A 17,312-nucleotide genomic window follows, 5' to 3' on the forward strand; every position below is an offset into this window, starting at 1 on the left:
AGAGGAAAATCACCCCCGATAATGTTATGAAGCCCTCTCAGCCCCCGTTTGCTCGGGTGTGCTGTACGCACACGGAGGAGTTTCTCTCTATTTGTTGCATCCCTCAATGGTCGATACACAAGTGTTTTTAACGCAGCTCGAGGAGCAATATTATTATAAAGTACCTGCTTGCAGAACTGAAATCTAAATGTTGATAACGTCACAATCAGTAACTGATTTCCTCTAAATCAGTGTAGCATGTTACAACACAGAGCTGTGCACAGACACCAATTATACAGTATGTGCATTTACAAATGGGTTTCAGGTGAAGTTGAATGACATTTATGCGATTTCAGGTTCACTTTATTTAAGTGAAATTTAACAGCAACTGAGGATGCTTCCAACTCATATGAGGTTGTTAGATTTACTTTGAAATAGCATGTGAATTGAGCATGGTCTGTCCTCTATCACAGTATTTGAGGGCAGCTGGTCTATTTTTGAACAGCAAAGATACAACTGGGACAACTCTGCTCCATTCTCTTTCACTGACTTTCCCAAACCAAGCGTTTAAAATCAGCATTCAGTTTTTTTCTTATCTACACCAAGCTATTTTAATCAGAGCACAATCAGAAAGACTCCATGGTACAATAATGATCTTCATTTTCAAACATTTGGCTCTTTCTATCACCCAATAGTAGCCACTCTGAGGAGTCATTCAGGGGGTAGTGCACCATCTGTCAGCCATGTCGCTTCAAACATTAGAGCGCTCACTGTAACAATTAGCAGAATGAAAATGTTGCTCACAAGTGGACAGCTTTGGTCCAGATACAGAACATGTGACTGCTGAGTTGAACAATGCATTGTTTGCATTTGTTGGGACGAGAAGATCCACATGATTATAAACAGTGTCCTGATACTTGGATTGATGATTTGCATTGGGTGGAAAAAGACATTTGTTCAAATCTTTCTGAAATTACTTTTCCACTTTTTTACATGTGATGCATTTGTATTGATCCTATAACCAACAGTAGTGTGTTTACATTTATTAAAATTAATCTCAAATGTCAATATTAAAATATTATAAACATTAGAGTAATTTTAAACTGTGGTAATAGTACTTAAGGGTCTAAGTAAGTCTTTCACCAATGATTATTTGTAATATTAAGAACAAGAAGAACATAATTCATGAGATGATGATGTATAAAGAATAAAATACAGAAGATATTTTTATTTGATTTAAAATAGTGAAATAGAAATCAGTCTTGACAAGAGAATTACTTACTGAGAAATCTTCCTTTCATTTTTCAAAAGTAGAAGAAGTAAAATGACTCATCTGTCAGAGCTGTTATTGAACATTTCACATGAAGCAAAGATTTGGAAGGTTTAATATGTGCTTGTCATGTTTTGACGAGTTTTTATAACCAAAGCCTGAATCTGGTGAATCTGATACACCTGCAGAGCTCAGTGATTACCCTAAAGTAAGAAAATGGAATAAAAAAAATAAAAAAAAAATAAGACAAATATTATTTTTTTTAAGACTGTTGTGGAAAATATCCACAGCACATGGATATCCAATATCTTGTTCTTTCTTCTTTTTTTTTTTTTTAAACTCACTCCCAAGTCTGCAGCTCCACAGCGCTGAGTGTAAACAGGTCCGATGCATACACCTTTATTACTTTTTCAAATGTCAATATTGTCTGCTATCAAACGAGCTTGAAATCGGCAATATCCGAGCATTGTGCCGTGGGAGAAATATTAAATGCAACCCAGTGACTTCAGATCAGTTAACTTCCCTGTTGTGTCCAGAAATAAATATTTTGGGAGAATTAATCGACAAATCTTCTTCCTTCATGTTTTTAAACATGGGTGATCATTTTACTTGAAATATTACACTATCTTAGTGTCATATTTAGTCCAGCATTAGTTTAAAACAGATCACTTTTCAGCCTCACTACGCTTGGAATTAATCGTTCTTTAAATTAGAGAAGATTAATTAATCCTATTTTGAGTGTTGTTATCCCTTGTAAAAATTCAAGCTCTTGTTCCTCCTTACTGCCACTAAACTTGCAGAAAAAGAATATTAAAGAATGACACTACAAGCTAGCTCTCGCCTTTTGGCATTCCCCTGCAATTAGATGTTTTTGTAAAGCGGTGCATTGAAAGCCATATGAGTGTCTTTCTGGCATTTTAATCGCAGATGCTTTCGCTTCCTCTCTCAGATTATCCAGTTTTATATGGGATAAACATCAAACAGAGGAGGACAACTTTTATCAGGAAAGACTTTCAGATCCTTAAAGAGGGATTTGCAAGTCAGTCAGCATTCTGACCCTTCTTTAAAACAGCTTCAAAACACACAGCATTTTCCATTGCTTCTCTCATGTTTAATCTTTTTATTTCCTCTCTAAAGCACTGTGATGGTAATAAATTACATTATCACTATGATGCTTTTGTTAGTATTAAATATATTTTCCTTTAACGGTGAAGTATGAAGAGATTTTGATCATTTTTAATACATTTGGGAAAACTGGTGGGAAGCTGGGCTCAGACTCAAACCACAATTGTTTTAAATTCCTGTTCAAGTTAATTGATTGATGATTAACATATACATATAAAATAAACAATATACTAAATAAAAACAACATAAAGAATACATTGAATTGTAAACATTCACACCTTTGCTTTACCTTTTACTGAAGAATCATCTCAATATTTATGTCTCAGATTTCAAAGTGTGATACAGTTCATGCCATGTCTTAACCAGGAACACTATACTTCTAGAGGATTCAAAGCCTATTAATCATTTACATGTCAGGGTGTGAAAGCAGCTGTCACAGCTTCAAGTTCGACAGACATCTGGAGATCCTGAATTTGAGCCAAACAGGCCACACCAAACACTGCCAACTGCTGCAAAGCCTTTAAGAACCAAGACAAACCTCTGTTGAATAAACAAGAGGTGTGAGTGCCATGGGCTCAGTTCGATACGCTTCTAATCCAGTTTTGCTGATGTTCAGTACAAACAAACCATTCTTTTCAGTTGGACATATAAAAACCTACTGTCAAGTATAACCAGGGCTGGAGTGCTATTTGTTGAAGTCCCGGAGCACACCTGTGACTGTACATACTACAGTCAATAATGTAGCAATGATATTTCAATCATTTTTAATTCAATAATGTCAACAACGGGCTATAATCATGCTATTTTTAATGGTTGTTCAGGCTCCCTCATCTAAAGTGTTGTTTTCCAAATTTAGTCACGGCACATTCCTGCAAATGTTTCGCAATAAAAGCCTTGTTAAGAAATTAAAGGTTTCTGTCTACAGAAATGCTTCAGAGCTTTTAGTTTTAAAAGATACAGGAAGTGTTGCGTTTGTTTTAAAACTTAATGCAGTAACTTTAACAGGGCAAACGACAGCAGATCAAAACAAAGCTTTGAGTTGAGTGAATCAGTCAATGAACCTTAAATATCAATATGTCAACGTTGACCGTCCCATTTGTTTTTAAATGGCTCTCTTGTATAAGATATGCTTTAGAGACACTTTTCTTCTCACTTGGAGAAAAAAAAGAAGTGGTGGAGCGTTGTGCCGGTGTGCTCCAGCAGCACTACACCTCCGAGTATAACTACAAAGAGGAATCCACCATCGACAGGTTTGTCTCTGAGGTTTGGTGGTAGTCATTTATTTTATACGCTTGTTGAAACTTATGCAATGTAGAGCTTGTGCAATCCCACCCAACTTGGTTTTAAAAATAACATTATATCTGTCACAGGTGATTGGGTTATTCAACATGTATTATAATGATTAACGCTGTATGCATGTGCACTGTGATAGTTCAAGGTTCATTTAATTGTCATTCCGACCATATTAATACACAGACAGCAGAACGAGATAACGTTTCTCAGGCCCAGGGTGAAAAGTAATTTTTGTTTTATCTACTTAAGTTTATAGCCACTTAAAGGTATATTTTCTGTACCATTATGTCTAAAAAATGACCAGACCTATGTTATATATGTTGTTGAATTGTATACTTACAATAACCCAAATGTTTCCAACAGTGTTCAAAGACAAATCCATTCTTTAGTCAAAGTACCGGTCAGTTAGCACCAGCTACTGGAAGTCAGCTCACTTCTGCAGCTAACATTTGGTTTTCAATGGTGCAGAGCTGCGCTGGTAATTCAAAGAGCCTCCAAACACAACAAATAAACATCGAGTACATGTACTGTTATCAGTAAAAGAGGGGCAGAGGAATATTTAAACACAAGTCACGCCAAGCAAGAGACAGGCAAAGAGTGACTCGTAGAGGGAGAAGCGATCGCTAACTGCTCAGCTGATGATCAATTTTCATCTGCAATGAAGCCAACAACGCCCGTGATCCCATGCTTCTCCACTGCATCATCAAACTCCGTCTTTGTTGTTGTTTTTAATGAGGGAACCCAGAAATGATATACGGTGCTTTTAAAGAAGTTTGAAAACTTTTGTTGACAGCAGTTAAGCGCACCTGCACCTGCTGACATATATTTAGAGCTCTGAATATCACGTCTTCTGCTTTACTTTTCTGTTGAAGTCGCATTTGAATTATTTCAGGGTTTTAGTTTGAAAGCGCTCTCTAACAGTTTCCTCCTTTGACGTCGAGTTTCTTTGACATTTGGATATCTGAGATCAGCGCTTGTCAAGCTTTTTCACGTTGTCGACCCACAAAGAGACACATTTGCTCCACAGACGAGGACTTGATCAGATTGAGTCTCGGAGACCCGTGAGCGAAGACTTTCAGTGTGTTTTGGGGTGTTTTTAAAAGGATGACGTCCACGACGGAGAAGATAATGGCGAGAGTGTCTTTCGCGTGGATTCATTTATGATGAAATTAAACACACTTCCGCTTCTGCTTTGGGTGTATGTTTGTGCGTTTTGCCATTCTCTCTGTGTACTACGCAAAGAAAGGCAGAGGAAGCAATGCCGTGGGCGATGTTTACAATAATTCTAAGCTGCAATCATGACGGACTGATGAGGTCAATAAGTATGCATTAGCTGACAACGGGGGGGGGGGGTTATTGTTGTGTTTTTGTGTCTGTGTTTGCCTTAATTGATGTATTTCAATGTCGATTTAATTGTAAACATAATGGGGGGAATAATGATCAGTCGCAAATAGTTTGCAACAATAATTCACTAATCACATAGATTTAAATAACCTTTTTAGATATTGTTCCACTAATCTGACAGTAAATGCAATGCAATGCAAATGGAATTGGACGCACCGAAGGTGAACTAACTGTGGTTTGATAACAGGCATAATGGCCTTCCATCTACTGATGGAGCAGGCGCATGCCACCACCACTTTGTACACACCTTCCCAAGTTATGCACATCCTCACTAACAAATCCAAACTGAAGATTCTCAGCCTCATTTAAGGGCTTTTGTCCCACTCAGGATTAATAAGATTTTTCCTGCTGCATAAAAATATGCACTCATTTTTCTTCTCCCCTCACTCACACGTATTGTGGCCCACAGGCTGAGATAAATTGCCCGTCATCAAGAGATCCAAGATGGATGGAATAATTTCCCAGCACTGCCCCCGCCCTCCTCTGCCTGTCATTGTGTGTCAGTCTTTCGAGACTTTATAAAATTGCCTCGAGTGCAACACCGAAGGCTCTCTTTAAGCGCCCATCCCAGTGTCTGGTTAATCTAATGTGGCCATGCGGGGAATTTAAAGTTGTATTTGCATGTCTAAAGATGGATATTTATGACGAGCAATGCTCATATACAAGTTTGACGTGTAAGAACAACGCATGCTGAAAGACTGCAGCTGAGTTTGGTCAGCTAGCCTGCGCAGGACATAGAGCTTCACTGTTTGATTTCTACAGGAGGTGCAACACCTGGACATCTGGACATGGTATGAATTTAGTAATAAGATGGCTGAAGGAACTCAATATGTCAGGGTCAAACAAGGAAGACAAACCTAATTGGAGTTCTGCTCTCTTTCAACAAGACTCAAAGGTTTTAAATATTGAATGAGCCTAAAACTTTGTCAGCTTTTCGTGTCACTCTGCTGTCACTTATCTTCCGTCTCGACACCTACAAACATTGGAGCATGATCAAGTTCTGTCACAAATTTCAAGTCCAATAGGTTTTGATGCAAAGTTGTCAATACGTCGCTGCACAGATGGAAAGTGGTCAGCAAAGGTTACAGTATGTGATGAATGTCAAGTCATCAGTCTGACTGTGGTTAACATCAGCACTTGACACTTTCTCCAGAGGGAATTTTACATTCGAGGGCTACCAAGCTAAGATAAGGTCAAACAATGCCATCAAACGTGACGTACATAAATCCCAAGTCAGGGATTGTTCTCCTGTCAGCTTCTTCTCCCCCACCCCACCCCCACCCCCGGACCAAGGGGAAGTAAATATCTAGCAAGTCGAAAGTTAGGAACAGATCATGCCGAGGATTGAGTCCTCGCCAGGGGAGGACTTTGGGGGTTCATCCCGAAGTTATCAAGAAGTAGAGGCATCAAGTATGCCACCAGGCTGTCACATTACAAGGACGTGTGCTCCGTAGAGCGGGTTTGTGTCTGGATGTGACAAACGGGTTCTGAATGTGCAACAGCAGCCCACTCCAAGGGTGATCTCAGGTGGGCAGCAGCCGTGTGAAGGCTGCGATGCTTGCTGGTCACCCGGCGACTACATCGTTGCTCATTTCTCTGTCATATCGGAGTTCCCTCAGACAAGGAAAAGTTACTGTTGAAGGATGTGTGCTCTGTTTTAAATGCTGTTTTCCAACACCCTGTGCGGTGCATGACGGTGCACAGAGGAACCTTCTCAGTAGTCACAATTTTGGACTTGAACTTGAAGACTAGTGTGCAACTTCTCACTGGGTTCATGCACTTGCGAGTATTTGTTTTGCTGGCTTTAACCGAAATGTATCTTAATTTTGAAACTGGATGCACAGAGGACAGTCCGGCACCTCTGCTGATGAAAAGTGCAGCATGTTCTTTAACTATTTAAAGCACTTTCGGGCTACCATCAGCAACGTGGTCCTTAATGAATGGAGGGCATTCGCAGATGTAAACTTTCATGTTTTCCGTTTTGTCCACCAGTTGTGAGGGCGTGGCTTCTGTTTTGGAGCTAAACTGGGGCCTTTATTTTATCTGCAGCTGCCTCAATTTTAGCCACTGCTGTGACTGATGGGTTTTTGTTGTCTTTCTAAACACATGAAACATTCAGTTTGCACAAAGGAAGTGAATTGTCTTACAATATACATTGTCTTATAACATTTCCAAAGTCACTGTCCTTCATGGGAAAAACACGTGAATTTCACGTGTGCAGAAACTCGTGCGCACATGCACATGTGATTGTGCAACATGTGAAACGTGTCTTTTGCCCACGGAAACGTGGTTTGGGAAGATTGGCATGGTGTGATGCGTGAAGCCCATGTGTATTCCCATGTAAAAAAAATCTTTCCATATATATTCCCCTACGTTATCATATGTTGTGTCGTACACGTGACCACGTGTGTGCTGACATTATGTTCCGACGGATCTTTAAGACTCGGTTGATGGCCCTGGAGCTGTCTCTTCTGTGGGATATTTCCTCCAGTCCATTAGAGACCATGTGCTTTATATGTTAACTGTATAATAACTAGATCTTAAAAGGCATTTTTTTTAAATATATTTGTTGTTTAAAGCATTTAGTTTAATCAAACGTATAAATTGCATCTTCTGATACTAATTCAACTAATGTGTTCCTCGTGAACTCTGTGCCGTTGTTAAGCTTTATGTCAAAATGCAGAATATCAGCTGTTCACTGGCTTTTGGTGTGCTGCCTGTCTGAGGTAGAAACATGTACCTGCTGTTTACACAGAACAGTCAGTTAAGATGAGAAGGATGAGGTGTGTGTGTGTGTGTGTGTGTGTGTGTGTGTGTGTGTGTGTGTGTGTGTGTGTGTGTGTGTGTGTGTGTGTGTGTGTGTGTGTGTGTGTGTGTGTGTGTGTGTGTGTGTGTGTGTGTGTGGGGGGGGGGGGGGTTGAGGAGCGGGGGGGGGGGGGGGGTATGTTCAAGGTACATTTATAGTTGTATTGCTGTGCAGGGACAGACAGCCCACAGAGTGCTGGTTGGCCTCCTGGTTGGGAAATTTGCAAGTGGCTCCTGCACTGCTCCCTTCCAGGAATAATAAATATTGCTGCCATATATTGATCAAATGGCAAAGCAGGATTGCACGGCGTAGCAGGCACCGCTGCTCACACAAATCAGTGAGCTCTGTATTGTACTAAATCAGTGGTTTGCATCTTGTTTTGCCTTTGTCGTGGAGCGACGCCGTGTGAAAAGACAGCCAGGTGTCTCGCCAGGACAACAGGTGTTCGCTTGTGACACGAATCTTAATGTTTGGGGTCGTGTGTTGCTGCGGCAAAGAATAAAGGCGGTCTTGTCCACTTTACGTGGCCTGTAATAAAGTTTCCACGCGGGATATTTAATCAGTGGGGTTGGCTCTTGTAGAGACATAAAATGAGTTGGGGGGGGGGGGGTGACAAATGGAAGTGAGACGCTCCTTTCATTTCACCTACTAGCGGTGTGGAAGTGGGGGACTGGCTGCAACCATTCTCGCTGCCTGCGCGGGGTGGTACGAGTTCTGCAGTGTGGTTTTTTTTTTTTTTTGTGGCGTGCTTCACCGCCGAGGAGGGACAACTGTCGTGTAAAACGGTTTTCAGGAATCGGCTAAAAGCACCATTTATTCCCGTCCCATCATTAGACCCGAAGCCGAATAAGCAGATGCTGCGACAACATGCGTTTATTTTTTTTTTTCATTGTATCAACCCCCCCCCCTTCCTCCTCCTCCTCCTCCTCATCATCATCTCAGCCAGCAGAGAGGAACAGAGTATCAATCTGATGCTGTCCACCGTTTCCAGGGTTAAAAAAAAAAAAAAAAAAAAAAAAAAAATCCCCCTAAGAAAGCATTCAAAAGCTGCTAATTAAAACATTTGTGTGTGTGTGTGTGTGTGTGTGGAGGGGGGGGGAAATCAGCCGAAAGGAAAAAGCGAGGGGCACAGAGTGGCAAAGAGGAATACAGTCGTTTGGTCGGGTGGGGGTGGGGAGGGGAGGGGGGGAAAGAAAAATATCTAAAGGAAAAGAAATATCACGCAGAAAGGCATGCAGGTAAATATAAACGCTTTTAGTCGCAAGGCTTACGAGGGAACAACGGTGTTTTGATATGGGAAGGCTTGTTGGCATTTATCTGCGTATAGCGAATCAATCAGCACCGGTCTGCTTGGACAGCTCCGTGCGTCCTCCCCCTCCTCCGTGTCTCTGCCTCTCTATCTGCTCCAGCTGAAATGCTGCTTGTAGCCACACAAGAGCCGTGTCGATTTGTCTGTCCGCTTTTTTTTTTTTTTTTTTTTTTTTTGTACGTAACAATCTCTACGGCTCTATCGCTCTCGATTCGTATAAGTTACTGAATTTTTTTTTTTAAAGAAGAAGAAGAAGAAGAAGAAAAAAAACGAAGCGATGTCGACAAGTGCCGTGAGGTCGTGTCACCGCTGGAATTAAAACCTCTAATTGCCTCTGCCTTCTTCCTCCTTGCAGGAACGATTCTTGGGGAGCCTGGTCCAAAAAAGGATGTAAAACGGTGCTCACAGATGCATCCCATACAAAATGCTTATGTGATCGTGTATCTACCTTCGCCATTTTGGCTCACCAACCAAGAGAAATAGTAAGTGGGCTATTGATTTGTTATTCAGTGTGGCTTTTATAGGCTAATGTAAAGGAGAAACGCTGCCTATTTGTGCGTGTGCGTGTGTGCGTGTGTTTGTGTGTGTGTGGTGAGAATGGAAATTGAATCTTTGGTGTGCTAATCCTGTTAAATAGTAATTCAGCTGTAAAGGGAGATTGTGGAGGATATTTGCTAGTTTCCTCCTAGATTTTAGATAACGGTGTATGGGTATGCATGCAGGAGAGTGTGTGCCTTCTGATGCTTTTGTGTCAGTGGCTCCTCATCAATCAAATGCACGTTTGATAAGAGATAAGGATAAAAGTTGACCACATGTATTTGTTTTCTGGACCGGCCTGACACAAACTCGACTGCAGGGCAGATTTTTTTTTTTTTTTTTTTTTTTTTTTAGACCATCTTTTTGAGCTCAGGTGCTGAAATTGGACTGTACTGTGAAGGAAGCTTGTTATTCCCTGAGAAGATAATTAAGTCATTAACACTGAGAACATTGAGTACTTACACTCTGGCCTCTGTGTTAGCTCACAGCTGCAACACAGATAAATATATTACCTGCTTCTCGACCAGGCCTCAAACATTCAACAGCAGAAACATGATTGAGCTTTTTAAGTGCTTTTTTTTTTTTTTTTTTTTCTTGTTTGGTTGATTCTCTGTGTAATGTTTGTAATTCGTGACATCACATTAATGTACTGCGTGTCTGAAGGTTTGCCAGCCTGTGATTGGCCAGCACACGTGGCTTCACATATGACTGGAAATGAAGACAGAATCATACAAAAACACTATTTGGCTGCATTTTTTTCCCCCCCCACTGTTTTGTGATATAACGTCAAACTTATGGAAAGTTTCAGGTTTATATCTACCTTTGAAGCCCACGCATGTGCCTCAAACCTCACTGTAAATTAAAGTATAGCCACTGTGGACTATTCAGATTGGCAGCGGTTGTCTTGATTGGTTGCCTCTCTGGGGCGATAATAAAGACGAAGTGTCCTGCATGAACCACGTCCAACCTCCCACTGACTGGTTTGTCTTGCTGTGTCTTCCCCACAGACCATGGAGAACTCAGGGGTCCCATCTGTGACATTGATAGTTGGCTGTGGTTTGTCTTGCCTCTCCTTGATCACGTTGTCAGTGATCTACGCCGTGCTATGGAGGTAACTGCAACACTTGAAGAGCATATGTGAACCACATTGTGACAACACATTTCAGTGAAGTCTGTGCATCGATAATAGTATCACAGTATTTGATCATCTGAGTCGAGACTTTCCAGGCTGAATCCAGCTGTGATCACGAATCAAAGAAATACACTGATTTGGTTGCTTTTGTCGTTCTTTTTTTCCTTCAGATACATTCGCTCCGAACGATCCATCATCCTGCTCAACTTCTGCTTATCTATAATCTGCTCCAACATATTGATCCTCGTTGGACAAACGCAGACCCACAACGCGGTGAGTGTCATTTAAGCATTTACTGAGCACAGTTTACAAAGTCTGGAGATCTGGTGGTTGTTGAATTTCTGAATAATAACAGCGCGCTGAAAAGATCAAAGTGACTCCACTGTGGCCTTGTCCAGATTCAACCGTCCCAGCTCTCTTTATTTTCATTGTGAGCAGTTCATTGAGATCTTCAGGTTTTGTAGTGTGATGTGTGAAAATGTGCTCCAACAGGTGTATCGTGCAGTTTATTCAGAACATAATGAGCTTCCTCTTCCTGACCAATACATACAGTATGAGGTAAACAGAAGGAGCTGCATCATATTGGCCTGCTCTCAGTCAGCTTGAGAAACGCCAGTCAAATTTACTTTTGGTTGAAGAGGCTGAGATTTGATTCAACAGTCAGTCTCATTCTTGGTTTGCCAGAAGTCTAATCTACAGAATATCACATTTTGAATACCAGATGCCGGCTCTGTCTTTGAGAGTATAAAAAAAAAAATATGCCAGTTCGATTATTTCCACTTTCCAGCAGATTACTTGTTTTCTTTTTGGTCTAGCACTGAGAAGCCTTTCAAATTCAATCCAAATGGAAAATGAAAGTGTTTCTAATGCCTCCATGAGATGTAGATCCAGTCTGCTTTGGCTCAGCACCATTTCTCTTTACGAAGGTGTTACACTGTCCTCTGGAAAACTTGAGACAGTCTGCGGGCACTGGAACAGGGAGGATATTTAACTGCAGTTCAGAGTGCAAGGCCAGAAAGAAAACAAAAACGAACAAAAAGGGGACAGTTAGATTCAAAACTGAAGCTAGTTTCATCGCTGTGGTTCAAACCTGGGGTGGTGTGCCATTAACAAGTTAGAACGGTTCGGTCGTTGGGGTTCGACAGCGAAGGAGCAGAAAGGCGTGACATGACGCGCACCAGGATACACGGCGCACAGGTCAATCTTAGACTGTTGAAAAGACCAATTATCTGCTCTCCTACTTGGATTTTAACTCGCGTTGTGCGGCACTGAAATGACTCAAAACCCTCACAGAGAGATGTGGAATAGTTTTTGTGGAGATGTCAGTGAGAGCTTGAAGTTCAGATCAAGTCACAGCAGGATTCAAAAGGACAACGGCTGGAAGTAAAGAGGAACTGCTTCTAGTGAATTGTATCACTTCCTCTCTCCAGCTTTGTAACTGGCCAGTAAACAAATGGCTCATGTAAAAGATTGTTTGGCAAAAAAATAGTTGGGATTTACAAGCTGCCCACACAGATGCCCTTCTCAGTCATTTGGCAGCATTACAGAATGACACATTGTCCGATAACAGGCATTTTATTGTATAACCACTCTCTCAGTGTATCTTTACCTTTTGCAAGGGACACACTGTTGTTTGTTTTATTCCTCATCTCATTATCCTCCACTGTTTCTCCTCATTAATCTATTCTCTTTAGTTTTTTGGCTCATCAAGAAGCAGCGTTTTACCGTCTGGACATTCTCACACTGCAGCAGTCGTAGGTTTTAGAGGAGTTCAACGGTGCAGCTAGATCACGGCCAAAAGTCTTTTAAAACGCTTGCAAAAAAAAAAATTCATATCTGTGGGGGTATTCCATCATTAATTTGCTGGTGCAACATGGCTACTTAAACTGTGTGACTTATAGTATGCTGGGGGCAGATTGGCCTTCCAGCAGTTGGGGGGCTCATTTTGGGCCAAAACCTGCTCATAAGTAAAAATGCTTCAACCTAATCTCCCTATGTTCACTGAAAATTGAATCAGAAATGGACAAATAGAAATCATATGATGAAATCTACAGTGTGAACAGATGGATTAAATACAGACCACCATTCAGCAGCAACTGACTTGGTTAATTCTAAGGAGATCACTTTAATATCTAATATAATAACAAAAACAGCTTCCGCACATCAGAAGTTCATCTGTTTCCGTGCTGGCCCTTAACATATCCGGCTCAGTAGTAGCCAAGACTATAAATGCACAAAGCTTGAGGGCTTTTTTTTTTTTTTTTTTTTCTCTAAAGCTGAGCTGATTTGAAGCCTTGTCAGATTTAATCAGGGCTCCAGTCAGACCACCACTTAACATGGAATACTCACTCCGCACGCTTCTAATGGGATATCCGTCTATGAAATCTGCACAGAGATTAGTTGCTTTTCAGAAAAATCCAACGACATACTGAAGATGTAATTTCAGCATCTGTTAGACTGACCCAACAAAGTAGCCTAGCTCCGCTTCAGGGAGCCAAATCAGAGCGACAATGACAACGTTTTCGTCAGTTTAGTACTGAACATTAAAGCTGCATGATTCAGTATTTTTATATTACTGATAGATCAAATGATTTGTGTAATGTGGGGGAGCTCTTGTTGGAATGAACCCACAGAGAATTATCTCCTGACTTCACAACAGCAAAGTAAATCTACTGACTCGTTTAGTGCCGTTGAGCTCATTGTTTTGTCTGCAACAGTTTTGGTTCAGTGTCATGCCGTGGAGGAATATAACTAAGTACATTTACTGAAGTACTGTCCGAAGGTACAATTTAGAGGTACTTGTACGTTACTTCCATTTTCTGCTACTTTGCACTTGCACTCCAATCAATCAATCAATCTTCATTTATATAGCACCTTTCAAAGAGGTTGGTAAAGTTTAAAGTGCTTCACAGATGACTGACGGGCCATTAAAAAGACTGACAGGAGTAGACTGGAAAAATAACCCAAGCAGAGAAAACATTAAAAAAAAACTATATATATATATATATTGCTATATACTTGCTATTTGCCTAGCAACTAGCAATTAGCAACTATCTGGTGAACATGGTGGAGCAGGAGTGGGTGGAGTTAAAAGGAATATATTGCTGAAATATTTATATATATTTCATATATTGTGCTTTGAGCTTGTTGTAAGGCAAGTGGCCAAAAAGAAAAATCAATGTATGTAGGTTTAATTAGGTCTCCAGTGACATGAACTGTTGCTTCTGTACATAAACACACAACCACTTAAGTTGTTTTTTTTATTCATGTGGTTTTATGAGCGAGAAAATATGAAAATCAAAAGTTACACTTCATTACTTTGCTTTGTACAGAAAAAGTTTGAAGAGCACTAGATTATATTTAATCAAACACAAAACTGCAAAACAGAAATCCTCTAAATTACAAAGTAATGTTTTCACATATGTAAACTAGAAGTTTTCCTATTTATTTCTTGATGGCCTCAAAAACCCAAAACCAGACTTAATTGGACGCATCCAAACCAAACCAGCCAAGTACCATCATCAACAATAGCAGAAATACGATATTTACTCAAGCTCCACAAGACAACTTCCAGGACAATAGATTTATTATTACTGTCTCTTTGTTCTCTCCTGTTGTAATATTATTTGAGAAATATTCCATGTGTTTGATCAGACATACTGTAGAAGCCCGTGTTTGAGTGGTAGGCCAGCAAGAGGAGCAAACACAGTCCCTGTGTGGGTTTAATTGCCATGCTGCCTGACACTGCCTCTCTTGTTTTTCCTCCATCTCCTGTAAGAAGTGCATATAATTGGCTCCGCTGTTTGTGGATTCAGAGTTGCTCATCATATAATAGAAATCATCTCTTTGCTGCGGAGGTGTCCTCCTGGGAGCAGGAAGTCAGTGAGTCACCTTTGCCTGCCTGTGCTTTGCCTTTGTCCTCTGTCACTGTTCTTCCTGGTTTACAGCGAGCAGACACACAACGGTGAGGCAGATGCTGCCGGTTTGGGCGAGAAAGGTTAGAATTAGAGATTCTTGGGCGGTGGAGGGGATGTTCCTGTAAGATGATCACGCTGTAATGAGCAAACATACGTCAGGTGGGGGGGGGGGGAGCTGTCAAGGGACCCAAAGTCCATTGGAATAAGAGCAGCTTCATACATACACGGTCGCGGCACAAATCTGCGCGGGTGTCCGGAGATTCAAACATATCACCTTTCGTTTGAACGGTGCTTGTTGTGTATCAGCGCAGATGGCTAATCAAAGCCGGCACAAGCTCGTGAAAATGAGGAACAATTTACCTGTTTAATCAATATTTTCGGATAGTCGGCAAAACCAATCCGCACACCATGACATTTTTAGTACGCAAAGCTTGACCTGTCTTATAATGACGTTACGCTTTCCTTTCAGTTGAAACGTAAACGTTGCAGCTAAATGAATATTGTGTAGAATAGAAACAGGCAGAATCAGCCTACAGCTCATTTCTACAATACGTGGCAGAAGCTGGGAAGAGCAGGGATCATTTTCTGAACTGTTTGGAGTCTGAGGAGCGTCACAGATGGAGATGAAGTCGGCAGAACTGTTGGGAGGACGAGTTCACAACACCGAGCGGGAAGTAGAAGAAGCCATTTTCTGGCTGGTGTTAAAAGTCAATACATTTTGTTCGAGGTTTTTTTTTTTTTTAATATATTTTCTGTGGTTCAATAACACTTTGCTGCCACCACCACTTTGTTGTTTGGAGGTTTCAAAAGTTCTTCACCCAAGCACCTACTGTATAAAGCACTTGGGCACTTGTTGCTTGATTCAGAAGGAGGGTGCTTCAGTCAAAATAACAAGCAGCCTCCTCCTCCCACGTCGATTCAGACCGGTTGGGAAAGTAAAAGTAATGTTATATGGTCCGGTACAGATACTTCCACAGCATTTTAAATAAAACTGTAGGTCTCCTGGGGACTGTACTGTAGATACAGTGCAATTAATGTGCCTCTCCCTTAGATTTCTTCTTGTGTTTGGTGCTATGTTAGTGAAAATATGTACTCGAAGTTTGCTGAATTCTTATATAACCCATTCATGAATCTGTGAATAGTTTGAAAGAGCTTCAAGGTTCGACCCCAGAGCTTTTATTCAGACTGTAGTTAGGCCTCTGAATTATTCTTCAAATTTCCCGATTCCTTCATCTTAAACTGTCATTACTGAACTGGCTTGAAGTACACCCCATCACCACCTCCCCTTACCTACATGTCTATCAGCTCTGCGATGTTTTAATGTGGTCCTTTCCTCAGTTCCTCTGTTTCCATGGATACCGACACAGTGCGCTCAACATCTCCCGGCATTTGCCTTTCTAAAGGGCAATGCAAACTCTAGGTTTCCAACCTCGTCTTTGTATAACCGCCTGCGTCCAATCAACGCCGTCATGATATCCTCATAATGCATCATTCTCGCTTTTTTTTTTTTTTTTTTTTTCAAAAGACACAGTTTGTATTTTGGAGGACTAATGAGGCCGCATGGTATAGCCATCCCACTGAACCCTGAAGCGTGATGGGCGTACATGACCTGTTTCCAGGAAAACAAGGCAGGCTCTATTTTCAGCACCTTGGACAGCACATGAGCAACAGCCAACACTAGAATTAGCTTTGGAGGCAGTGCAGAGCTGCATGGCTTCCCCCTCATCCCCCTCTCATGTCTCGTTCATTTGAAAATCACTCTCGTGCAAGCTCTTCCTCAGTGATTGGTCACGTGTTTACCCAATAATAACCACGAACAAACAATGCAGAGGTATGTCAACATACAGGTCTCTGAATTCATCGATCCGTATTTAGAGGAAGGAATCTTTCAGAAGTAGGCGGTATGGTAGTGATGATATAAACGCTATTTCCTATTCACAGCTCTTTAAACAAAGATTTACTGCACGGGACGGTTTTGATTCCTACAAAAGCATCTGCACGCACCAGTAATTACCACGTGAGCAGGTGGCCGTGCATCGTGGGAGAGTCATACGTTCGGAGTTATTTGTGTTGCTGTCATAGTTCCATCTGCAGCATTGGCGGCTCTAAAGTGGCGGAAGTCAAAGTCGGTCTCGCCAAAGCAGGATCGCTTTCCTCTTCCACGTGCAGCATTTGTCTTACTTCAATGCAAAGATCTGCCTCATTTTTATTTAGAGTTGAGGTGGTGATCTCCGCATTTCAATTCAGAATCCACTGATGAAATATAAAATGCCAAAGTCGATAGTCACAGTACCGGACCATGACAGAAACAGGTACACGCACAAGACGGGAATTTTTTTGGCACTTCATCTTAAAAAAAAAAAAACGTGTAAATGAGCACGCTGCTGATTATTTAACAGTCAGCCTGCCAGAACTGACTACTATTAAACTTTGCTAACGTAGTTCTCACTTTTATGTCTCCACATTAACATAATATTGTCTTCTTTTTTTGTGTGAGTAGTTCTTTTTGGCCAGACGTGAAAGTGACAGACGTTGAACTG

The 17,312-nt window shown here is 41.1% G+C and overlaps 1 protein-coding gene across 11 annotated transcripts in view; it reads left to right on the forward strand.

The window, feature by feature from the left end:
• adgrb3 (adhesion G protein-coupled receptor B3) overlaps positions 1 to 17,312 on the forward strand; it is a 111,192-nt gene that overhangs the window by 80,674 nt on the left and 13,206 nt on the right. For all 11 annotated transcript variants that reach the window (XM_069713981.1, XM_069713985.1, XM_069713980.1 and 8 more), the window contains 3 exons: positions 9,542 to 9,668; positions 10,731 to 10,834; positions 11,026 to 11,128. In XM_069713981.1, the coding sequence (XP_069570082.1) occupies positions 9,542 to 9,668; positions 10,731 to 10,834; positions 11,026 to 11,128 (334 nt within the window). The remainder of the gene's footprint in view (positions 1 to 9,541; positions 9,669 to 10,730; positions 10,835 to 11,025; positions 11,129 to 17,312) is intronic.

The sequence above is a fragment of the Brachyistius frenatus genome, unplaced genomic scaffold (assembly GCF_029030835.1).
Source record: "Brachyistius frenatus isolate BFR_SWC_R1_liver_20210118 unplaced genomic scaffold, ASM2903083v1 Contig_124, whole genome shotgun sequence".
Lineage (NCBI taxonomy): Eukaryota > Metazoa > Chordata > Actinopteri > Embiotocidae > Brachyistius > Brachyistius frenatus.